Source organism: Biomphalaria glabrata, chromosome 8 (assembly GCF_947242115.1).
Source record: "Biomphalaria glabrata chromosome 8, xgBioGlab47.1, whole genome shotgun sequence".
Taxonomy (NCBI): Eukaryota; Metazoa; Mollusca; class Gastropoda; family Planorbidae; genus Biomphalaria; species Biomphalaria glabrata.
The window spans coordinates 27,297,447-27,323,377 of record NC_074718.1 but is presented as its reverse complement, the minus strand read 5'-3'; the positions used below and the strand labels follow the sequence as shown (position 1 = coordinate 27,323,377).

The window sequence follows — 25,931 nt, the reverse complement described above, 5'->3', positions numbered from 1 at the left end:
AAACACCAGGATCTCTTTATCCCCCCTTACCCGTCGCAGTCCACGGCAAACGGACTGGTCTAGGACGTAGTGAGAATTTAAAGTTAAGGAGACAGTGTGATGATCAATGAAGGCAGACTTAGGAAAAGAGGAGGCAGACACAATGATAGAAAAGAAGTAGGGCACTTTTGAGCTCCAAAAGTGCTAAGGAAAGAGGAGCGCAGTTTAACGTCATGTCTCGGGACGAATAAAGTATTGCAACTGTATAGCCTCAATAGTAAAGTATTGCAACAGTATAGCCTCAATAGTGAAGTATTGCAACAGTATAGCCTCAATAGTGAAGTATTGCAACAGTATAGCCTCAATAGTGAAGTATTGCAACAGTATAGCCTCAAAAGTAAAGTATTGCAACAGTATAGCCTCAATAGTAAAGTATTGCAACAGTATAGCCTGAATAGTAAAGTATTGCAACAGTATAGCCTCAATAGTAAAGTATTGCAACAGTATAGCCTCAATAGTAAAGTATTGCAACAGTATAGCCTCAATAGTCAAGTATTGCAACAGTATAGCCTCAATAGTCAAGTATTGCAACAGTATAACCTCAATAGTGAAGTATGCAACAGTATAGCCTCAATAGTAAAGTATGCAACAGTATAGCCTCAATAGTAAAGTACTGCAACAGTATAGCCTCAATAGTAAAGTATGCAACAGTATAGCCTCAATAGTAAAGTATTGCAACAGTATAGCCTCAATAGTAAAGTATTGCAACAGTATAGCCTCAATAGTAAAGTATTGCAACAGTATAGCCTCAATAGTAAAGTATTGCAACAGTATAGCCTCAATAGTAAAGTATTGCAACAGTATAGCCTCAATAGTCAAGTAGTGCAACAGTATAGCCTCAATAGTGAAGTATGCAACAGTATAGCCTCAATAGTGAAGTATTGCAACAGTATAGCCTCAATAGTAAAGTATGCAACAGTATAGCCTCAATAGTAAAGTATTGCAACAGTATAGCCTCAATAGTCAAGTAGTGCAACAGTATAGCCTCAATAGTAAAGTATTGCAACAGTATAGCCTCAAAAGTAAAGTATTGCAACAGTATAGCCTCAATAGTAAAGTATTGCAACAGTATAGCCTCAATAGTGAAGTATTGCAACAGTATAGCCTCAATAGTAAAGTATGCAACAGTATAGCCTCAATAGTAAAGTATTGCAACAGTATAGCCTCAATAGTCAAGTAGTGCAACAGTATAGCCTCAATAGTAAAGTATTGCAACAGTATAGCCTCAAAAGTAAAGTATTGCAACAGTATAGCCTCAATAGTAAAGTATTGCAACAGTATAGCCTCAATATTAAAGTATTGCAACAGTATAGCCTCAATAGTCAAGTATTGCAACAGTATAGCCTCAATAGTAAAGTATTGCAACAGTATAGCCTCAATAGTAAAGTATTGCAACAGTATAGCCTCAATATTAAAGTATTGCAACAGTATAGCCTCAATTGAAGTATTGCAACAGTATAGCCTCAATAGTCAAGTATTGCAACAGTATAGCCTCAATAGTAAAGTATTGCAACAGTATAGCCTCAATAGTGAAGTATTGCAACAGTATAGCCTCAATAGTGAAGTATGCAACAGTATAGCCTCAATAGTAAAGTACTGCAACAGTATAGCCTCAATAGTAAAGTATGCAACAGTATAGCCTCAATAGTAAAGTATGCAACAGTATAGCCTCAATAGTCAAGTACTGCAACAGTATAGCCTCAATAGTCAAGTATTGCAACAGTATAGCCTCAATAGTAAAGTATTGCAACAGTTTAGCCTCAATAGTCAAGTATTGCAACAGTATAGCCTCAATAGTCAAGTATTGCAACAGTATAGCCTCAATAGTCAAGTACTGCAACAGTATAGCCTCAATAGCAAAGTATGCAACAGTATAGCCTCAATAGTAAAGTATGCAACAGTATAGCCTCAATAGTAAAGTATTGCAACAGTATAGCCTCAATAGTAAAGTATTGCAACAGTATAGCCTCAATAGTAAAGTAATGCAACAGTATAGCCTCAATAGTAAAGTATTGCAACAGTATAGCCTCAATAGTAAAGTAGTGCAGGGAAGAAAACTACAGAAATAAAACTTTTCCAATCCCCAAATAAATTACTAAAATGTATTTAGTTAGTTAAGAAACAATTTCAGAAATGTAAAAGCAGAACACAACCTTTGTTTAAACAAATATTTTTTTTTTCTAAAAGTTTTTTTTAAGCTCAGGTTATTGTTTGTGTTGAAACTGTGTCACCTTACATTAATCCACTGCAGGTAATGATGCTTTACCCTATTCACCAGCAAATTAAGTTTTTAAATATAATGCAATTATATCATTAAAAAGCTTAGAAAAACATTTTCCAGGTGTTTTTTTATCAGCAGAGCAGGAAAACAATGAAGGAGGAAAAGAGTAGTATGGTGCAGAGAAAGGAGGGGTTAAAAAAAGCAGTTTGGTTTATTTACCTGATTGAAGAGAACAATGAGGTTAATTTACTGAACAGAAGAAATCAACCAGATTAATTAATTGAAGAATTGAAAAACTTTATTGGTGTGACATTGTACATATACAACTTTTATGTACGCTATGATTAAAATGCATACAAAATGTTCTTGTGTGGACTTTTTTTTCCTTCTGTATACTAGAAACAAATTCCATACTCTATGTACTTTGAGATATGCATCGTGAGGTGTATGAACTTTCTGCCTCTTGGCACCTAACACTAAAATAGGTTTAGGGGGACGGGAAGTAAGCAAAGTTTAATGGAAGTTGTTTTTTTTTTTTGTTTTACACAACAAAAACAACTAAAAGAACAACTTAGATGTAAAATAAAACCCAGTGTAGTGACATTAATATTTCAAAAAGTGAATTCAGGTCCTTAATTAAATATCTGATTAAATAAACCTAAGATCAGGTTCTATAGTATATAAGGATAGGTGCAAGTGAATGCAAAGTTAGATGTGAACCTGGCCTAATTAGTTCCCGCTTCAGACCTTGTGGTCTATAGGGCAGATGATGTAAAGTTCATCTGTTTTTGTGGCCTACGGTTAACGAGGATGTCATGTAGCCAGCACAACGACTAACCCGTCATGTAGCCAGCATAACGACCATGTCATGTAGCCAGCACAACGACCAACCCGTCATGTAGCCAGCACAACGACCATGTCATGTAGTCAGCACAACGACCATGTCATGTAGCCAGCACAACGACCATGTCATGTAGCCAGCACAACGACCATGTCATGTAGCCAGCACAACGACCATGTCATGTAGCCAGCAAGGTCATGTAGCCAGCACAACAACCAACTGTCTTTACTTTTCCCCAACTAATGTCAGGTACCCATTAGAGCTGGGTAGACTCAGAGGCGCCCAAGGATTCCGAAGTTAGAAATCCCAGTCTTCAAACCCTCCCAGTCTTCGAACCCGGGACCCTCAGTTCGGAAGCGCATTACCCAGCCTCTCCTGGTCTTCACTTAATGTAATTGTTTTGAAGATGCTTAATCTTTAATTTGAATTTTCAAAATCAATATATACAAAAATATGTTCAAGAAAATGAAGTTTATAAGATTACTATTCGTTTTAAATTAGGTCTAACTTATAAAGCATACTAATTAGCTTTTTCTCTTTAAAAAAACTGCTTGCATAACTGATTTTAAAAATTAGATTTTTCGCTTTCAGGAAAAAAAAAAGTAGCCGTTGCATCAGAACTTTGGATGGTCTAAAATATTGTGATGCCGGATTTTCAATATCTTTTCTATTTTACGAGATCTAAATGGGACGGACGGACAGAAATTTCGCACAAAACTAATAGCGTCTTTTCCCCTTTCGGGGGCCACTAAAAAATGAGCATTATGGGAGATCAAAAAGCTTTTTAATGATATAATTGCATTATTAAACATCTTTTATGGAATTACTCATATCTATTATAGTTATTCTAAAATGGTATGACTAGCTTAACCTCTTGAGGTAACTTGGAATATTCCACAATCCTTTCAACAGACACCACATTACTCTCCAGCTGTGTAGAGTTCTGAACCAGTTCATTTAATGCAGTAGTGATCTGAAAGACATTGAAATAAATGTTACATGCTTTGAATAACTACACCTACACACAGAAACTATTAAAAGATATTGAAAGGGTGTAACAGGACTATCTTGTTTCTACTTCTTCTATTGCTACTACTTTCTAGTTACCTGTAAGGCATGAGAGATAGACAAGCCCACTAAACTTCCAGTCAGTCCATCAGTCACAACAGCCAAGAATGCTGCTGTTGTTACTATAAAATTGCCTAGAAGTTCTAGTCGGATTCTCAGCCATCTAAAGACATTTAAATATAGAAGCAAAATCATGTAAATTAATCTTCAAATTTACAGATTCAAAAAAAAACTAGTCCTCTAAATTACAGATTTGAAATTGTGTTTAATTACTATGTTTCTTCACTGCTAAGATTTACATATTTTGTAACAATAGCTTGTGTTTCCCGTCCATAGTTTTGGCTGAAAAGTTTTTTTGTTCCATGTTGTAGGAAAGAAAACACAGAAGTTCATGCTCATATTTTGGAACTACTTGACACTTAGAAGCAGTAGTCTTCCTTTAATTATCAAAACAATTAATTGTACAAATACATTTTTTTTAAACAATTCATTTTTAGCAGAGATTTTAGAGCTACTTAGGCTAGTCCATTTAGTCCTTTTTTCTGTAATAGTTTTTCGTTGGTAATTTTGAAGTGTTTTGTACTCTAGGAAAGGTTAGTTCTGGAGTTTTGAAGTAAAAAAAATCACAGATCAAATTAAGTCTTATGAAGGAGGCAGCTTTGTCATACTATTATGTGAGAACATTTGAGATGCATATAGCGCATGGACATCTGCAATGTTTAGAATCTAGGATCATCTCAGTGTTAAATAAGACGTCTTGGTACAGATCTTTATATTTTTTGTCAAATAAAAGTTGGCAACATAAATATGTAAAACAGTCATGAAAATGTTGACCATTCTAACATGAAAAGTTAGTAAGATTCACCTAGCAGAGATGATTGAAATGCCTTCTTTGAAAATTGTTTATTTATTATCAATTATGTTGCAAAAGCTGCTAACAAAAATGGTATACATTTTAAAATGTAATTATTACAAGATGAAATGAGGTTTAAAATATTGTTATAACTATAGTGGTGACATAGGTAGGAGTAGTTGTGTGTGCTATCAGCTGACACATGTAACACAAAGTCAACTGTTTGGCGGTCAACTGTGTCAGAGAGGAAGATAATATATGAACTTTCCACATGTAAATCACTCATGATATGGGATCAGGACAGCAGTATTCAGTGATTTTTTTTAGAAAGCCTTGCTGGACCCTATATACGTGTCAGAGTCAAGACTATTCAGTCCAGTACAAGAAGTCCTTAGTGGAGTCTGTCCAGGATAGTTTGAATTCATCAGATTTCAAGATGATACAAGTCTAGCACAATAGTTGAGTACAATGATTACAGTTAGATGTTTAGTGATGCCAATGGTATAGTATTTGGCTGTAATTTATTACATTCGTTAAAACTGTCAAGGTCTTGATTTGGTTTTACATGTCAAGCAGTGTTGGAGGAGAGCCTGATTAGACAGTCAATATTTTTATATGCAAACCATAGGTAGTCACACCATTTGACTTTGGATAATATGGATTGAAAACTACAAATAAAATACAAACTTTTGTATTGCCCCTTCAAAACAAAGGTGACCCTCTCCATCTCCTCCTCCCCCCACCCAGTGTCAGGACTTTGCTTCCTCCCTCCTGCAGAATTTGAGAAATGATGATTAAGTAATTAAAAACATTTCACTAGCAATTTGAAACACTAGCCTAATTAATAAACTTTTATATTTTTCAAGCCAGAAAACAAATTATCATGGGGTTGTAGTTTAAAATGAATGTGTATATAGGAAATAAAAATAAATTGATTTAATTTTTCTAATATTTATAAAAAAAAAGTACCAAAAAAAGGCATACAAGTTAAATTATTATGTGGTTGTGCACTACTACTGGGTGAACAGAATTTCAGATACAACTAATTGAATTGGTAATGCTTAGTCTGTTTAGGATTTATAAGAGAGAAACTAATTGCCTAACCTGGAAGCTGATGTGGAAGCATAGAGATATGCATTATTGACATCAACTTTGTACTGGGACTCAAGGATGAACCTCTCCCCAACATTGAAGGCTCTGATCACATGAGCACCTCTTAATGTTTCACTGAAGTGTGAGTAGATCGGAGACTTGGTGATGGACTCGTTGCGTCTAAGCTGTCTAGAAGTTGGCACATACAGTTTCTAAACAAATTTGCATTCATTAATTTGAGGTTTCAACTACAACTTCACATTTTTTCTAACAATAATAACTCCCTGGTTCTGTGGTATAATAATAACAATAATAATCTTTGTTGTCCGTAAGGAAATTTGTCTTACAATTTGTGCATTACACCAAACAAAACATCATAACTATAAAAAAACAACTGTACATTCACTCCAGACTCATTCATAATTTACATGTGAAAAGTTTATATCAGATTGTTTCTATTTAATGATTTGATTGCCAGGGGAACAAAAGAGTGTTTGTGTCTGTCTTTGCTATCGGTATCTTGTATATCCTTTGTGATGGTAAAATCACAAAATCCTGACCCAAAGGATGATTTGCTATTTCTAGAATCTTTTTAGTTTTTTTATAGATGTTTGTCTCAAACAGCTGTCCAAATGGGGTTTGATTTTTGCCAATGATTTTACCACCAGTATTTAGGATTCTATGAAGTTTATTTTTATTTTAAATGCTCAGATTGCCATGATACTAAAACTTAAAATAGTGCAGATGTGAGCGTGATAAAACATAGTCAAGGCCTTTTCGTTAACATTAAACAAGGACAGTTTTCTCAGTAATCTTTAACTTTGCTGCCCTTTTTTGCTAATATAATCAGTATTTGCAGTAAAATTTAGTTTATTGTCTAGGATAGTACCAAGGTATTTAAAAGTTTCCCAATTTAATAGTCTCTCCAGCTACAGAAACAATATCATTTTCCTTCTTTTCCCTACAAAAATCAATTATCATTTCTTTGGGGTTTTTTTTACATTTAATAATAAAAAATTATCTTTACAGAGTTTTTCAATATGTTCTATTTCTCTGAAATACTCATTTACATCTGAGCTCTCTGAGAGCAGGGTAAGAAGGGCTGCATCATCAGCAAATTTTGTGAAGGAGCAAAAAGGACAATCGGATTGAAAATCATTGGTGTACAAAATAAACCACAATGGCAATGTCACAGCCCCTCTGGGGCGCTCCTGTGTTAACTATGCATGCATTTGATATTACATATTTTTCCCTAACCCTCTGAGATCTCTGGGTCAAAAATTCATTAGTCCATAGTATTATGTATGGACTTATCTTCAAGGCTTTCATTTTTTTAAATAAGTAAATGAAGTTGTATGGTATTAAAAGCTGATGAGAAATCAATAAAGAACAATCTTAAACAAGTGTTTTGTAAATCCAGATTAAAATTTTAGGATGGCATCTGGACTGTCATTCGATGGTCTCAGAAAATTTGGGTTCAAAAATTATCTTAGTCTTAGTAATAAGACTTAAATCTAAAAGAACATCCAAAACATATAAAAGAGACTAAAATCTTTAAAGTCTTATGATATGATTTAAGGGAGAAAATCTCTCTCAATAGAAAGCTAAAAGATATTTAAAAACTAAATGTAACCATTTCCTGACCTGGATAAGGTAATATATCAACATGACAGGGCAAGCAGCAGCTATGAAAACAGGAGTTGTGTAGCTGATGATGACAAGTACACTGATGACAATAAACAAGTGTTGGGAAAATGTCCGGACAAGGCGAGACATGCTGTTGTCTATCATTTCAACATCCCTGGAAAATCTGTTGATGATCCTGCCATGAGGAGTATTTTCAAAAAAGTTCATGGGCTGACGCATGATATTGTTCAACAGTTTATTGTGTAAGCGTCGAGCTGCAGCCACCATTCTCAAAGAAATATTGCCAATAAAACCTAAAGCGCAAATAGCTGTAGAATTAAATAAACTCAATTATAATCAAAAGTTTTGATATATATATATATAACTGAATGCTATCAAAGGCACTGAGCTACTTCACTACCTCCTTCTATTTTAATGTTCTTTTAAATACAAGTCTATAGCCCAAGAAGATGTTTCAATATTATCTAAACATATAAGCTTGGGTGTGAATTTTAGTTTTTATACACCATTTTCATTCGTACACCATTAAGCATCATTTAGATGGAAAGTCTGCCTTTTTAAAGTGTTGCTGTAATTGTAGAATGTTGATAAGCTTCAAAGTATTCAACATTTCTTAGGATTTTTAATCCCTTCACAGTAAAAGTTAAAGCTGCAAATACTAACAAAGCCTGCGCTATGTGGATTACCACAGCTTAATTTAACCAGCCAGACTCACCCTGTACAAAGCCCAGTGAACTGTATACTGCTAAATATGTCCAGGTTTTACTCTCGTACAAATCGGTGGTGGACAGAGTTAGGTTTAGCAGGTAGGGGTCATCAGTCCAAGTAGACAGCCACACACTGGCTGCAGCACTCACACTCTGGTATAAGATGAGTGAGACCACCAGAAAAACAGCATAGATGACACCATAGGCTCTGATAAACTCACAGATTACAGCTCCTTTGATCTAAATACAAATACAAACAATTATACTGGCAGATAGGAATTTCATGATCTACACAAATATTTAAACAGATATTTAGTAAATAATTCAATAAATATACAAATATACATATATACAAATGTAAAGATTCATGCATATAGCAATGCTGCTTACAGATATAGTTTAGTTAAAGATAGAATTTTTTTTGTTGTTTTAAAACAAATTTCATTATGTTATCTATTTAAATATACAGTAAAAGACTAGTATCTACAAGTCTTAATTGTTGTTTTTTTTAGTTCTTTACTCAAATATTCAGTATAACTATTAAATCTAATGTGAAACTGCTTAAATTAACAACTCTGCTTAATTAGTAATAAGAATATACTATAAGGAATTACTTGTGTCAAGATTTTCTCCACAATAAAAGTCATTAAACAAAAAAAAACTTTAAAATACAGCTTATCTCTAATTTTGTAAGTTTTTCTTATGTTCCAATAAAAAAATGTCTAGTACCTTTCCTTTAGCACACTGTTCCTCTTCAATCAGTCCCTCAGTCAGTCCATTCAAGTTAGAATCTCTTGCTTGTCTGTCTTCAGTAGTTGAGGAGTCTGTCATTGAATCTCTTGTAGCGCGTCTAAATGGAAAATTTTTTAAAAATAATAATTATGCTGGGTCTAGCATAAATAAGATATTCAAGGTATGTTTTAAAAATTTTTTTTTATTTTGTTTCATCTATCAAATGTTGAACCTTAAAACTCTCCTGCGCCTTGGCCTCTCGTCCTCTTCTGCTGAAGTTAAACCATCAGAGGTTACACTGTCCACCTTCCTCCACATCTCTGACCTGATGTAATTAACTAAATGTACAAATAGAAGAGGACATTTTAGATAGTTATTTGTAGTAGACAAGTGCTACTTAAGTTTGTTTAACCCTTTAAAAGATATTAGTATTTGATAGCTATAATAACCAATGGCATCCAGTAAAAGTTGCAGAGGACAGCAGGATATAGATGCTATTACATTTTTAATACAAAATCATACATTCAAAAAGTTAATCATGTTTTTAAAAAGAATAATTATTTAAATGTAAAATTATTCCACATGATTTTGTCTCTTTTTTATAAATTTTTAAAAATCTATTTGGCTAAGGCTTATTTGAACAATTGATTCATTTTATTTAAAAGTGAAATGGAATGTATCAACTAAAAGAAGAAAGTTGTTAACTATAAAATGCACATGCCAGTAGACAATTATTGGTTTAAGAACTCTTACAAATAAAAGGCAACATGAAAAGTTAATACAGAGCATTGTATAGTTACTTTCAGGATCATCTTCAATATCTTCATTCAACAGATAACTTTTGAGCAATTGAGCAAAGGGTCCATCTCTGGCAATAAGGTTTTCATAAGTTCCAGACTGAATAATTTGACCATGTTGTAATACCAGGATGAAGTCGACCATAGGAAGCCAGTGAACTCCATGTGTAACTAGAAGTCTGGTCTGAAACAAAAATATTTTTTATATTATTTATAAAAGCAAGAACTGATCCCATCATTTAAATCAAATTTAAAAAAACAAACGGTACTACTGAACCATGTAACCAGGGCCGGTCTTAAGCCACTGCAACCTATGCGGCCGCAGTGGGCCCCGCGCTTTCATAGGCCCCACGCTAAGTATATCTGTAATTGCATAATGATGCAAAATAAACGAAAAAGTCGTGGAAATTATTTTTAAAATCTCCTGAAAATTATACAAAATTGATATATGGAAAACACAAATCTTACGCAAATAAAAAAAAAGCATTGTCAGCTTTCATATTTAAATAAAAATCTAATAATAGTGCGAATTTTAACCGAAAAGAAAGTTCCAATAGAACTAGAATACGTTTTTAAAGCGATCAAAACCCAAAAATGACAACATAATCACTTCTAGTGAGACAGCTGAAACAGATTTTATGAAGAGTGCAAAAACTGCAGTGGTGAATGTCGTAAGAGAAGAAGAAAATGATGTAACTCTAACAACTGATCAACATGTCGTAAGAAATGAAGGCAATAATGTAATAACTGATCAACATGTAGTTATAGATGAGCTAAATGTGGTCGAATCATTGAGAAATCTGGATTATCCTGCCATGTGTCTAGAAAAAATGGAAAGATCTTGTATATTTATTACAAAAAGGTCCACCTGAGATTACTTTGAAGAAGTTTCTGAAAAATAAGGTTGGTAGTGTTAGACACCTTATTTATATAGGTTAGTTATTTAGCGACGCACCATAGAAGACGCATATTGAACGGGACTAGTGACGTTTGGGATATGTTGGGTTAGAGACCGGAAAATCAGTTAGCGATAGAACACTCCAGGGTAACGACGTGTTTAGTGACAGAGACTCCTACTGTGGCCTTTTTATCAGAATAAATACATGTTGAATAGTTCATCAGAGTTGACTACATCTCTTCACTAGTTAAAAACCGATGTTAATTGTTCCTGTCTGTATTGTTGTTCAACTACACGGAATACACCCGAACATCTATACTCAAACGCTTGCAGAGTAATTTGGTTGAAATCCAACAGTCATCCATAGTTGACTTCAAGACAGCCTGAATAAGCAACATCACAGTGGCGACCCCGAACCCGGACCCCCGACGCTCGAAGCCCGAACCTCGAAGCCGAACATCGTACCGGACCTCGAAGCAGAACGTTTACTCAGGTGAGGGTCGTGCACTCGAAGATATAAGATTTCATCGGAGTACGGCTGAACACAGCATCATCGCAGAGTGACTTTGTTCTGGATCTACATGCAGTCGTCGCCTGTTTGATCGCACGTTCAACGAGCCGTTAACTCAGGGTGACCTTCGTCAGGACCGTAATCATCGCAACGCCTGATCTTCATATGCTGAATCGACCTACAACCAGAGAAACCGTTCATTCATAACGGGTGAGAGATCGTTAGTGAACCTGTTGGACATATTTTTTCTTCGTCGTAGGAGCCACATCGAGTATCAAGTTTTACCTCGTCAGTTTCGAGAAGGACAGTTTGCCCGCTGTCAGAAGTATTGTGAGTACTACAAGTTTGGTAGCTAACTAAATCGAAATCGCTCTGTCGTCTTACCCTTTGAGAGATTCTTGTGGAGCAGTTTGCTCATTGAACCGGTTGCTTGCCACTTTTATAACGGTCACTGTGTTTAACCTTTGGAAGGTTAGTAAAATCGTATTTTTCGCTGCTGAATATTGATATATCTAGTATTCGTCGGTCTAGACTATATCTAGACTTGTTGATAGTGAAGTTGTGGAAACAGCTACATCCACTTAATTTCGTTGAAAACCGTTAGTCGTATAACGGAACGTCGTCGGAGGTGACCTTGGTCTCACCTAGTCTACATTGGACAGTTTGGTCTAGTGAAGCAGAGTACAACAGCAAACTTCGTCGTACTACCAGAGTAGCAGCAGAAGCAGTGAACTATTTTAGAGAATCGTTATTCGTCAGCCCAGATCAAGTCATCGTCAAGAAAGTCGTTATTCGTCAGCCCAGATCAAGTCATCGTCAAGAAAGCCGTTATTCGTCAGCCCAGATCAAGTCATCGTCAAGAAATTCGTTATTCGTCAGTCGTCCAGATCAAGTTGCCGTCAAGAGACTGTTATTTGTCAGTAGTCGTCTACACAAATCAAGTCATCACCAGAAGAACCGTTAACCTATTCGTCAGTAACTGTGTACACAAAGTCGTTGGAACTACACATACGGTCATCAACAGTCGTCGAAGAAACTGAAACATTTTGCTGTGGCATATCAGGACATCTGTGGCATTACGTGGGATACTGGTAGCACCGGAGAACAGAGTCAGAACTGGAAGAGAGGCAGTGGAATTTGTTGTGATCTAGCATATTCGGGAGTCCGAACAAAGGGATCTTTCTTATCAAAAGCTAAGTGCCATTTTTCTTATTAGTATATGTTTAGATTGCCCTTAGAAATAGATTTCGTCTAAATTTGGTATGTTAGCCTGAGTAAAATTCAGGTGGTGCTGAAGCCTTAAACCCGTTCGGGGTAAAGACATAATTTAGATGAAAAGCTATATTATACGTTTAGGATTGTAATTTGTTTTGTTTGTGTAAACGTCATATCCGTTGTTGCCTAGTTACTTCGTGACGTTATCATTGTGTGCCATATTGTCATATCCCAACCCATAGTGATAGTCTCATTTAATTATTTCATTTGTTTATATTATTTTAAATTATTTATTTTTATTAATTTAATTAGATCTGTATTTTTTTTCACTTAATGATAGAAAGTACGGGTAGGATTCTTTCATTGTGAATCAGACTAAAATAATTTTAGTTTGAGCGGTTAAAATCAAATATGATTTTGCCATGAGAATAATGCCGAAACTGGCATCGTAGTCAAACACTGTCGTCTGGCTAAATATAGATCTACAAATTTTGTACATCTCTTTGGTACAATTAAATCATCTAGACTCTAATTTGAAATATTATTAATTAAAAGATGAATGAAGGTAGTACATTCTAGATATATATATCTTGTTGAAGATATATTTGACATTGTATACACATATTTATTTCGTATGGTTAAATAGAACCATAATTTCTGGATTGGATCTAAGAAATCTATGATAATCTATCTTATCTACTCTAGACAGTCTTTGAATTTACTCTAGACACTTCAGTCACATCAAATTTTAAAATTGATCATAGTTATTCATACTAGATCTAATAGTCTAATAACTATAGATCTAAAAGGTATTATTATACATACTATAATATACTAGATTTAAATTTGTGTGATACTAGACCTAATATACAGATCTGAATATAACTCAGACTAGATTTACTTATTTACTAAATCTATAGAGACATAACACTTAAAACTGGTATAAAAGTGTGTAAAAACCTAAATATAAAATAAGTTTAAAGTATAGCCATAACCAATATAGGCTAAGTAAAAATATATATAAAATATAAAACACAATGGCTACATCATCATATGTGGACCTTAAGGAGGTTAAGGAAACAGCTATGCAGGATGGAAAGGCCATGGAGTTAAAAGGAAAGGACTTAGCAGCTTATGTACAGCAAGTTGTGAGGGAAGAAACAGAACGTCAGAGACAAGAAAGGATCAGAAAGGAAGAATATGAGAAGCAAAAAGAGGACCAAGATAGACAAGACAAAGAGAGAGAAAAAAATAGAGAGCATGAAGCTAAAATGGAGAAGATGAGATTGGATGCAGCACAAGCCAGAGCTCAAACTGAACAAGGAAATAACACAAATAATTCAAATAATATTACCACACGAAGAGACAACCCTAATTCACAGACATGGCTAAAGAGAAAAATACAAAGTTTTGATGAACAGAAGGATGACATTGGTGATTTTTTGAAAAGATATGAGGCAAAAATGTCTACATTTAATATGCCTGAAGAAGAATGGTCTGAAATACTGATAGACTTTGTTCATGGCCAAGCTTTAACAATATGCCAAAATCATGACCATCATATTGATGATAGCTATCAGGTTTTAAAAAGAGAATTATTGAATGCATATGGTCATAATGCTACAACTTTTAGAAAGAAATATTTTGACAATATACCATCATTAGAAATAGAACCCCAAACTACTATTAATATGGAAAAGGATTTTTTCAATAAGTGAGTAAAATTAGAAAAAGTGAATAACTCTTATGAGGGATTAAAAAATTTTATTCTAGTGGACAACTTTGTAAATAAATGTGATCCTCAATTACAATCTTTTATTAGAGAAAGAAACCCAAAAACTATAGATGAAATAACAGAAATAATGAGAGTATACAAAAATGCCTATCCAAATAAACCATTTTCTGATAGAGATAAGAGCAAAGTAGATTTAATAGGATACACCAAAGAAAATGTTGATAGAAGTAGAAATAGAAACAGATCAAATAGTGGAAATAGAAAATATAGTGAAATAACCTGTTTTAAATGTCAAGGAAAAGGTCATATAGCAGCTAACTGTAGAAGAGGGAATAGTAGGTCTGGAAGTAGAAATAGATACAATGAACAAAATAACAGTAGATATAGGAGTAGAGATAGGAATGACAGGGGAAATTATAGAAATAGGAGTTACAGTAGGGAATACAAAAATAAAGGTACAGATAGGGTATATTTCATGGAAGGAAATAGGAACAATTTTGCAGTGTACCCAGGGTTTGTAGATAGAATTCCGGTGGAATTAATCAGGGATTCAGGTTGTAACACCTTGGCAGTAAAAACTAAATTTGTCAAACCTCATTGGTATAAAGGGTTTACTAAGAAAGTAGAATTAGCAGATGGCACCGTAAGGGAATTTAAAGCTATAAGGGTGTACATTGAAACTCCATTTTTCACTGGTTATTGTGATGGCATTGCAATACCAGAAATGAGATATGATATGTTAGTAGGAAACATAAAAGGAGTTAAAGAATGTTCAAGAAAAGAATTAGAAGACTGGCAAAACAAATACAAAAACATAAGACAAAATCATGAAAACATAGAAACACAAAATATAACAAGTATGATAATAACAAGATCAATGGATAAACAAGATGAGAAACAGGAAAATACAATAAATGTAATAAGTAATGATGAAGAAAAAGAAACCAGTAAAGTAATACAAATAGAAAATACAGATGTTAAGGAAAGAGAGATAGAAAATGAAACACAAAATAGTCTTGAAACACAAATATCTCAAAGTGAAAAAGAAACAACACCCACATTTGCATTAGAACAAATGAATGACAATATTATTGGGAAAATTTATTCAAGAATATCAGATAAAAACAATAATAATCCAATGGAGAAATTTTGTATAGAGAATAAAATATTATTTAGACAAACAAGTAATGATAACAAGAAAATAAAACAACTTGTCTTACCACAGAAATATTGGAAAGATGTTTTAATCATGACACATGATAATAATTTAGCAGCACATAGGGGAGTAAAGAAATGTTATAGGAATTTGTCAAAACAAGTATTCTGGCCCAAAATGAAAGCAACAATAAATAAATACATAAACTCATGTGACATATGTCAAAAGAGATCAAACAAAAGCCTAGTGAATAAAGCACCCATTCAAGAAATGGATGAATCTACAGAACCATTTCAGAAAGTATCTATTGATTTAATAGGTCCTTTAATTCAAACTGAAAATAATAACAAATACATTCTAACAGTAATAGACATGTTTAGTAGATACCCAGAGGCAATCCCATTATCAAATACAAGTGCAGAGAATATCATTAATGCCATAACTCAAAAAGTTATTACAAGACATGGTATACCTAAAATTATATTGAGTGATCAGGGATCTCAGTTTAAGTCAGAACAATTTAAGAAATGGACTAAACAATACAATATACAACACATATACTCTTCGGTTTACCACCCAGAGAGTAATGGTTTATGTGAACGATATGGTGGTTCATTAAAAAGATCACTAACAAAAATAATTCAGAATAATCAGAACAAGTGGGATCATTACATTAACTATGTACTATTTGCTCATAGAAACAACATCCATGAAGCAACACAATTTTCACCATATGAAATAATACATGGAAGAAAACCCAGAGATGAATTAGATGTTTTTAAAGAAAATCTAATAGGCAATGAGAATAAATTAAATAATGACAGTGAAACAACAATCACAACAGAATTGAAAGAAATATGGACTCAAGCATATAACAACAACAAGAAGTACAAACAAAGTGCTCATGAGAATCTAAATAAGAAAAGACAATTGAAAACACTAGAAGTAGGAAACAATGTATTAATATTAATAAATGACCTGAAAAAATAAAATTGGTAAACAATGGAAAGGTCCATTTAAAGTGATAAAACAAATTAGTGATGTGAATTATCAAATTGAAATAAATGGGAAAATTAAAACATATCACATAAATAATTTGAAACTGTATCATGATAGAGAAGATGAGTTGATACAAAACATTCAGGAGAAAATAGAAAATACATTTTCAGAAAGAGAAGAATGCTTTATGATAATAACAAATGAAAATCACAATGAAAATGATATTAAGGAAATACCTGTAATAGAAACAAAAGAGAATCAAACTTGGCAAAAGATTAATCTTAATAATTTAACTAAGGAAAAGTCAAAAGACATAACTAAAATAATACAGGAATACAAAGAAATTTTTTCCAGCATACCAGGAAAAACTAATATTATTAAACATGACATTAAAGTAACAGATCCAAAACCTATCAAGCTTAAGCCATATAGAATACCGCTACATTTACAAGACAAAGTAAAGAAAGAAATAGACAATTTACTAGAATCAGGTATAATTGAACCATCAACATCTCCTTATGCTTCACCAATTGTGATAGCCAAAAAGAAGAATGGAGATATAAGGTTATGTATTGATTATAGGAAACTTAACAACATCACAGAATTTGACCCATATCCAATGCCAAATATAGAGGATATTTTACATAAATTAAATGGAGCAAATTTTTTTACTAAATTGGATTTAACTAAAGGTTATTGGCAAATACCTTTAACAGAAAATGCAAAACCTTACACAGCATTTGTAACACCATATGGTATTTTTCAATGGAATTATATGAGTTTTGGATTAGTAAATGCACCTGCCACATTTAATAGAATGATGAACATGATAATTGGAAACAAAGAAAATGTTATTTGCTATTTGGATGACATATGTATTTTTAATAATAGTTGGGAGGAACATTTGGTAGATGTAAAAGAAGTGTTCAAAATAATAAAAGAAAGTGGACTTACAATTCAAGCAGAAAAAGTAGAAATAGGATTGGAGGAAATAATTTTTCTAGGACATAAAGTAAATAACAACATGATTAGCCCTATTGAAGATAACATAAAGAAAGTACTTAATATTGAAATACCTACAACAAAAAGACAAATTAAAAGCATATTAGGAATAGTAAATTATTACAGAAAGTTTATAAAGAACTTAGCAGAAATAGTGAATCCATTAAATGACTTACTTAAAAAAGGAAAACCTCAAAAAGTAGTTTGCAATGAGGAATGTGTGAAAGCTATTGACAGAATTAAAGATGTTTTTAGTCATGAACTAATATTAAGACTACCTGATAAAGACAAAATATTTTATGTCACAACTGATGCATCTGGTAATGCTATTGGTGGTTGTCTAATGCAGAACTATGATACCTTACATCCTATATTATATGTAAGCAGAAAATTGTCAGAGGCAAAAAAAAAATATAGTGTCATTGAAAGAGAAGCCTTAGCTGTAATATGGGTAATTACTAAGCTAGAGAGCTATCTAATAGGAAGGAAATTCATATTATTAACTGATCATAAACCTATTCAGTATATACAGCAAAAGAGCATGAAAAACAGTCGTGTTTATAGATGGTTCTTAGCACTACAGGAATATAAATTTGAAGTGAAAGCTATTAGTGGATCTGTGAATATTGTAGCTGATCTATTGTCTAGAATGACATTGAAATGAAATAAGTTCGTAAATAAACTATGATTATATTGATTATGTAATATATATTAATATATTGACACCATTTATATGTTATGAAAAAGGGAGATAAGTAAAGTTGATGTTAAGCATTTAAAAGTAAGTATGGATATTTTTTTTTGTGTGAATCACTTCATATATCATTGACGAAAGTTAGTTCTATGGAAAAGGGTGAGTATAAAAGAAAAATGGACAAAAGCGTATAAAAGGGTGGTAAGAAAAAATTTATTGAATGTGTAAATAAAGTCTATAATTGTTTTTTGAAATATTGTATTTTATCAGATTATTGCCAGTGAAGAACACTTGTGACGTGTGACGTGCCCATAAGATGCCACATTTTCTTTTATGATGAACTGTGTACTAATGAAGATGATTCTGGAATGTTATGAACATTGACATTGAATATGAGGAACTGTCAAGTCAAGATGAAGATGTCAAGATGAAGATGTCAAGATTTTTATGTTTGTTGTCTTCCCCTTAAATTGAAAATGCCCTTGTAAGACTTGACAGTAGTGGAAAAATATTGACATATTTTTTTTTTCAAGGGGGGGAGGAATCTGTTAGACACCTTATTTATATAGGTTAGTTATTTAGCGACGCACCATAGAAGACGCATATTGAACAGGACTAGTGACGTTTGGGATATGTTGGGTTAGAGACCGGAAAATCAGTTAGCGATAGAACACTCCAGGGTAACGACGTGTTTAGTGACAGAGACTCCTACTGTGGCCTTTTTATCAGAATAAATACATGTTGAATAGTTCATCAGAGTTGACTACATCTCTTCACTAGTTAAAAACCGATGTTAATTGTTCCTGTCTGTATTGTTGTTCAACTACACGGAATACACCCGAACATCTATACTCAAACGCTTGCAGAGTAATTTGGTTGAAATCCAACAGTCATCCATAGTTGACTTCAAGACAGCCTGAATAAGCAACATCACAGTAGACATTTCTCTTCAATGCATTGCAAACCAAACCTGAGTAATGGTTAAAGTGTTTTGCGTCCTTGGCTGATATATTCTGTGTCAGCAGACAAGATCTATTGTTTCTACTGTTGTCTACTGGAAAAACAAAAAAGTTCCTTTTTAAATGAAGGATTTGACTAGTGGCAAAGCTGTACCACAAGGCTAGCAGAGCATGAAAAATCGCAAAGGCATTTAGACGCCATGACCAGCTGCTGTGAAGCTGGAGCAGGACTAAGTAAAAAAAAAAAAAAAAACAGGCATTGACAAAGTTCACCAGGAGATGCTTTATTCTGAAACTAAACGTTGGACTAGTTGCAATTGTACGATTTCTAGCGAAGCACAATTTAGCTTTCAGAGGGACCATTGAAAGACTTAAAGAGCCAAGTAATGGGAATTTCCTGGTCTAGTAGAATTACTCGCAAAGTTTGATCCAGTAATGAGGGAACAAATTCGACGTGTTACCAATGCAGAAATTCATGATCGTTACCTGGGAAAGAAGATTCAAAATTAACTTATTACTGTAGTAGCTGATGCTGTTGTGAATTCTATCCTTCAAGACATCAAGAATGCAGTGATATTGGATTGTACTCCAGCCATAAGTCACAACGAGCAGATGTTATCGGTATCTCTCAGATAAGGGTTCATGCGAAAGAGCTTGTGGTTGTATATGAACGTTTTAAGTTTCTTCCTGTTGTTTCTTCTTGTGACAGCGAAAATAGTTGGCTGGAAACATGGATGTTGTTGCAATCTTTCCAGCCAAAAGTCAAGGAAAAGGCAGTATGATAAATCTGTGGAAAACTCCACACATCGAAAAGCTGAAGATGGCTACAGGATAAAATGCTTCAACAGAATTGTGAACACTGCAATTTACTCCTTGCAGCTGAGATTTAAACTGTAACTGTGGCATCTTGTGAAAAAAGTTTCTCGCATCCTAAACTAATCAAGAATTACTTAAGGTCAACAATTCACGAAGACAGATTGAACAATGTGACAATTCTTGATATTGAGCGTGATCTATGTAGGAAACAGAATTTTGATGATCTACTGTATGACTTTGCTACACACAAGGCTCGTAAAGTAAAGTAAATATAATCGTGATTTTGTACTTAGTTAAAAATTTATAAAATGCAAAAAGGAATTTATTTTTTTAAACAAATCTTAAATTTCACTTATTATCCTTATCCCTACCCAGAATAGGCCCCGCGCAACCCGTTTCGCATAGGGCCCCGCAATTGCTAGGATAATAAAAATTACTAAAAATATAACATATAATGTTACGATGGACACTTAAATATAAATACACTTGAAATAAGAATACTCTCAGGTAAACACAAACAAGTTTAATTAGCCATCTTGATTACTGGAGTAGTTTCCCCTGTGCATGGGCACAACTCTACCTGACCTATAACATTCCATCAACATCCCCTCTCCTCCCAAAAAAAAATTATAAAAAAAAAAAAAAGTTGCAAAAAAAATAAATAAATAATATAATCAAATGGACAAAACGATTTACAACCATAAATATGTTCCAAGTGAAATAACTACACTCAGATCAAAAAAACTATTTCCAACTGTAAATAAGTACAGTTCATATCTCGACGTTTTCTGGAGAGTGGCCCTAGGCCACAGAGAATACTGGTGAGTATTTTGGGCGTTGGGTGGACTGTTAATACACTCATTCTCTGCGTCTGGGAAAATGTCAGTACAATTACTTTATCTTGAGAAAAGTCTATGTTGTTAGTGGTGTCAGGTCTTAGGTGCCTTCTGTTTCGTTGGTACTTGAAACCATTTTCACCTTCTATAATGTAGGCACGTTCGTTTACTTTCCGACATACTCTGCCGTGTCTCCACGTAGTATCGTTTGGTGATTGATAGAAGACTTTCTGTCCCGACGTTTATAAGCTTCATGTCAAGGGCTGTTTTGTTGTAGTGTTTTCTGACACTTTGCTGTCGCTTCTCCCGTTTGGCCATGGCTTCTTGGTGTGACATTCTTGCAGGATGCTCTCTTCTTGGCAATAGCGTTCTTGTTGCCCTTCCAAAGAGCATCTGAGCCGGACTCAAATTGGTATCTTGCCTGGGTGTATTTCTAAACTCTAGTAGGGCTTCATAGGCATCTGACTTACTTTCTTTGGATTTTTTCATCAGATTCTTTAATATTTTCACTGCTGCCTCTGCCTTGCCGTTTGACTGATGATGTCCTGGTGAGGATTTTAAATGGTGGACACCCCATGCTTCCATAAATGTGGTGAATTCAGCAGATGAAAACTGAGGTCCAAAATCACTGATGCACACTTTGGGGACCCCATATCTGGCAAACACATTTTTTAGTTTTCTTATAACAACTTGACTTGTTGTCTTGTGCAAATGTTCTACTTCAATAAAATTTGAATAGTAGTCAACTATGGCAAGGTATTGTTGGTCAAATATTTGAAACAAATCTATTCCAACTTTGTCCCAGGGATTTGAACCCTCATTATGCTGTATTAAGCTTTCTTTCTGGTTTGCAGGTTTACTTTGCTGACAAGGTTGGCATGCATTAGCTATTTCTTTTATTCTTGCCGCTATTCCTGGTCAGTAAACTGCGTCCCTTGCTCTTCTCATCATGGCATCATACCCTAAATATGCTGCATGTAGTTTGGTTTCAAATTCTTTTCTTAATGCTCTTGGGATAACTATTCTCTCCCCTTTCATTAGAAGGCCATCCTCATAGGTCAGTACATCTGCAAGTGACCAATACTGTTTGAGTTCTGGTACAATATGATGCTTGTCTGGCCAACCGTTCAGTATGTACTGTTTCAACATCTGCATCTCATTGTCTATTTTGACTGCATCTTTAACTTTATCTAACATTATATCTGGGAGGGCCAGTCCCACAGTGTTGATAGAGGTGTCAGGAAAATCTTCCTGCTCTGGCAAAGGGTCTCTGCTTAGCGTGTCAACAATCTGTAATCTGTTTCCTTTGGTATACTGGTACTGAACATCGTATCGGTACAAACGCATCATTAAGCTTTGAAGCCTTTTAGGTGCACAACTGAGGGGTTTATTGAGTATATTTTCCAATGGTTTATGATCATTCTGTATTATTATTGTTCTGCCGTACGTGTACTGGTCAAATTTTTCTAGAGCTACTGCTACAGCCAAGAGTTCCTTTTTGATTTAAGCCCACTTTTTCTGAGGCTCTGTGAGTGATCTTGATGTGTATGCTATGGGTTTGTCATCTTGTAGGAGTACAGCTCCTAGGCCATTTTGACTGCTGTCCACCTGAATAGTTACTTTCTTCTCTGGGTCGAAATAACTTAGGGTTCCATGATTGGATATCTTCTGTTTGACACTATTAAATGCTTTCTCACAGTCATTCGACCACACGAATAGCTTGTGTTTCTTAGTCAGTTCTGTTATTGGTTGTAGGTCTGTTGAAAGTCCAGGGATGAATCTTGATAGATATTGTATCATTCCACAAAATCTCCGAACCAGGGGTTTTTAGATTTGTTATGGCTCTCACCTTGTTTGGGTCTGGTTTTATTCCTGACTGGGAAATAATGTGTCCCAAAAACACAATTTCTGACTTTCGGAATGCTGATATCTTTTCATTTAGTCTGATGTTTTTTTCCTTTAGCCTATTGAGTAATTTTGATAGGTTTTCCTCATGATTTTTGCGAGCCTCTTCTACTGTGTCCCCCTTTCCAATTACCATTATATCATCCACCACGTTAAAACATCCTGTTAGTCCCTCCAAAGCATCATTCAAATGTCTTTGAAAGACTTCCGAACTTACTTTGAGACCAAAGGGAAGTCTATTCCATTTGTATCTACCGAATGGGGTCGCCATTGCAGTGAGACCTGATGAGTCCGGGTCTAGTTTGATATGCCAAAAAGCTTCCTGAATGTCGACTTTGCTAAATATCTTGGCGTTACCCATTTTTCCAAAATGTCTTCTAGTGTTGTTAGGTTGTAATGCTCCCTCAATAGTGCCTTGTTCAAGGGTTGAGGATCAATGCAGATTCTGATGCTGCCATCTGATTTCTCTATCAATGCCATTTGGCTAACCCACTCTGTGGGTTCAGTTATTCTTTCCAGAATTCCTCGTTGAACTAATGAGTTTAGTTCAGCTCTGACTTTCTCTTTTAATGCTATCGGAATTCTTCTGCATGGTAGGACTTTGGGCTTCACTGTTTTGTCTATTTTCAATGTAGCCACGCCCAAGTCACCGAGTGCGTCAATGTTTTGATGTTTGCTTCCTGTGGCTTCGACTTTGGCAATAAATGGGTCTTCATTTATGTGAATGAGTTTCATCTTCCTCAGAGTTGATAATTCTAGCAAGCATGTTAGATCATTTGGTACTACCACATACTCTACATTGAATTTCTCATTGGTCTTTAGATTGGTGGTTACCAACGTAGCTTTTCCTTTTGGCTCCATTACCGTCTTATTCTACATAGTTAACCTCTGGGACGTCTGTACTATCTGGTCTGGGCACACATATATTTCGTTTATGGTATTGACGTCGGCGGTACTGTCCACTTGGAATCTGACTCTTTGGTTGTTGATCATCATAACGGCCGTCATCCTATGCTTTTTGGGGCCATTCATTGCCATTACCCATTCAGTTTGGAGTGTAACTTCATCTTCTTCTGTGTCTGAGTCTATGTTACTCTGTGTCTTTGCTTGAGTAATGCTGTATATTTTCTTTTTGCAGACTGAGGCGAAATGATTCCTGCCTCCACAAATGTGACATGATTTTCCCCAGGCCGGACATTTTTCCTTTATGTATTCATGGTCGCCCTTGCAAAATTTACATGTTTTCCTTTGTCTTGGCCCTTTGTCACTCTGTTGATATTCCTTTCTGTATTTTGGGCCTGACTTAGATGTTGAGATTCTTTCAATCGTTGGTTTGTCCAAAAGTTCATTTCTTCCTTCTCTGATATCCTTCATTTGTCTTTGTGATCTTTCATATATCCTAAACACGTCTATGCATTTCTGTAGGGTTAGTTTATCGTCTTGCAACAGTTTCCTCTTCAATTGTTCACTTCTAACCCCTAAGATAATTCGGTCCCTAATCAGACTCTCTTCTAGTTTATCAAAATTGCAGCTGCTTGCCAGTTTTTTCAGAGCAGTTATGTAAGAGTCAATGTTCTCGTCCTCTTCTTGTCTTCTCGTATTGAAGACATATCTCTCATATGTTTCGTTGGTTCTCCCAACATAGAACTCTTCAAAACTCTTTAAAATTTCATTTATTTTTGTCTCCTGCCCTTTTCCAAATGAATCAGACACGGCTGCTGCCTCACTTCCAATTATGGTCATTAGTGTTGCTACACGTATATCTTCTGTCTCTGTTGTGAGTTTCGTGGCCTTTTCATAGTTATCCCAGTCTCTTCTGAATCTTTTCCAATTGGCCGCCATATTGCCTGTTTGCAATAGCGGTTGCAGTACTGGGAAATATCTGTTAGCAGTTGCCATTTTAGCTACTGATTTCTTATATTTTCCTCCAAGTTTCGCTAGGTTATCGTTTACCTTTATTAGATGTGTACACCGCTGCCACCATGTTACGATGGACACTTAAATATAAATACACTTGAAATAAGAACACTCTCAGGTAAACACAAACAAGTTTAATTAGCCATCTTGATTACTGGAGTAGTTTCCCCTGTGCATGGGCACAACTCTTCCTGACCTATAACATTTCATCAACATATAAGATACTGACTAGTGTGTAGTGTTATTTTTTGTTTTTACAGCTCAACAAGAAAAGCAAGAAAATATATATTTAAAAAAAAGCTTTTCTAAAAAACAAAGCTTACATTAAACATAGTTGTATCAATTAGTTTGGCTGTCATTTAATTAAATGTGTAATAGATCTAGACTAACAATAAACAAGCAAATTATTAAACAAAAAAATTTGTTAAAAAAAAAAAAAGCTTATCTAAAGGGGCAAAGCTCTGCCCTAAAAACTATATCAAAATACAAGTTATTTCCCTTATTTGATATCAAACAAAATAATTAATTTCCAATAATTAATTGACTAATTGAGTATTTTTGTTTATTGATTCATGTTTTGTTAGGTATAATAAATAATTGTTTAATGTATCAACTTGATCAGAGAATATGTGAAGGAGAAATCGCATTAATTATATAATGGGACAAGACCAAACAAATTTAGCCATATCTGTGAATACTGAAATATTAGTTTACCATGTTGGTATCAAACAAACTAATTAATTACTGGTAATTAATTACCATTAATTAATTGTCTAATTTGTTACTTTTTTTTATTGATTCATGTCTTGATCTGAGAATGACAGACATTAAGTTAATATAAGCTTTGTAAAAAGCATTTATAAAAATAAAAAAAAAGGGGGAATAACCTGAATTCGAACTTATGGTTTCTAGTGGAGAGTCTATGTCTATGTAAGATTGTATAGTTATCTATTGTTTCTATAGTCTCGTCCTTTTTTTCATATTATGTTCACTAAGACTCAGTGGACGGCCTAAAAAGGGGACTAATTTGGCTTATACCACCACTTCAGTCAAGTATTAATTCTTTCCCTTGTTTCAGATACCAAACAAAATTATTACCAATAGTTAATAAACTAAGTTGGTTATTTTTTTTTTATTCTTGTGTTGCCAGATAAAATTAATGATTGTGCTAAATTTTAGCTTTATCCAAGATTGAGTGTGGGAGAAATAATGTGTACAACTTTTAACCAGACAGACAGACAAGAGTAAATTGATATAAGCTTTGTAAAAACAATACTTTAAGACTAGTGAC

The 25,931-nt window shown here is 34.2% G+C and overlaps 1 protein-coding gene across 3 annotated transcripts in view; it reads right to left on the bottom strand.

The window, feature by feature from the left end:
- LOC106072781 (multidrug resistance-associated protein 1-like) overlaps positions 1 to 25,931 on the bottom strand; it is a 55,832-nt gene that overhangs the window by 15,270 nt on the left and 14,631 nt on the right. For all 3 annotated transcript variants that reach the window (XM_056037916.1, XM_056037915.1, XM_056037917.1), the window contains 8 exons: positions 10,001 to 10,181; positions 9,433 to 9,538; positions 9,198 to 9,318; positions 8,477 to 8,708; positions 7,759 to 8,069; positions 6,127 to 6,326; positions 4,209 to 4,332; positions 3,973 to 4,074 (listed from right to left, as the gene is read on the bottom strand). In XM_056037916.1, the coding sequence (XP_055893891.1) occupies positions 3,973 to 4,074; positions 4,209 to 4,332; positions 6,127 to 6,326; positions 7,759 to 8,069; positions 8,477 to 8,708; positions 9,198 to 9,318; positions 9,433 to 9,538; positions 10,001 to 10,181 (1,377 nt within the window). The remainder of the gene's footprint in view (positions 1 to 3,972; positions 4,075 to 4,208; positions 4,333 to 6,126; positions 6,327 to 7,758; positions 8,070 to 8,476; positions 8,709 to 9,197; positions 9,319 to 9,432; positions 9,539 to 10,000; positions 10,182 to 25,931) is intronic.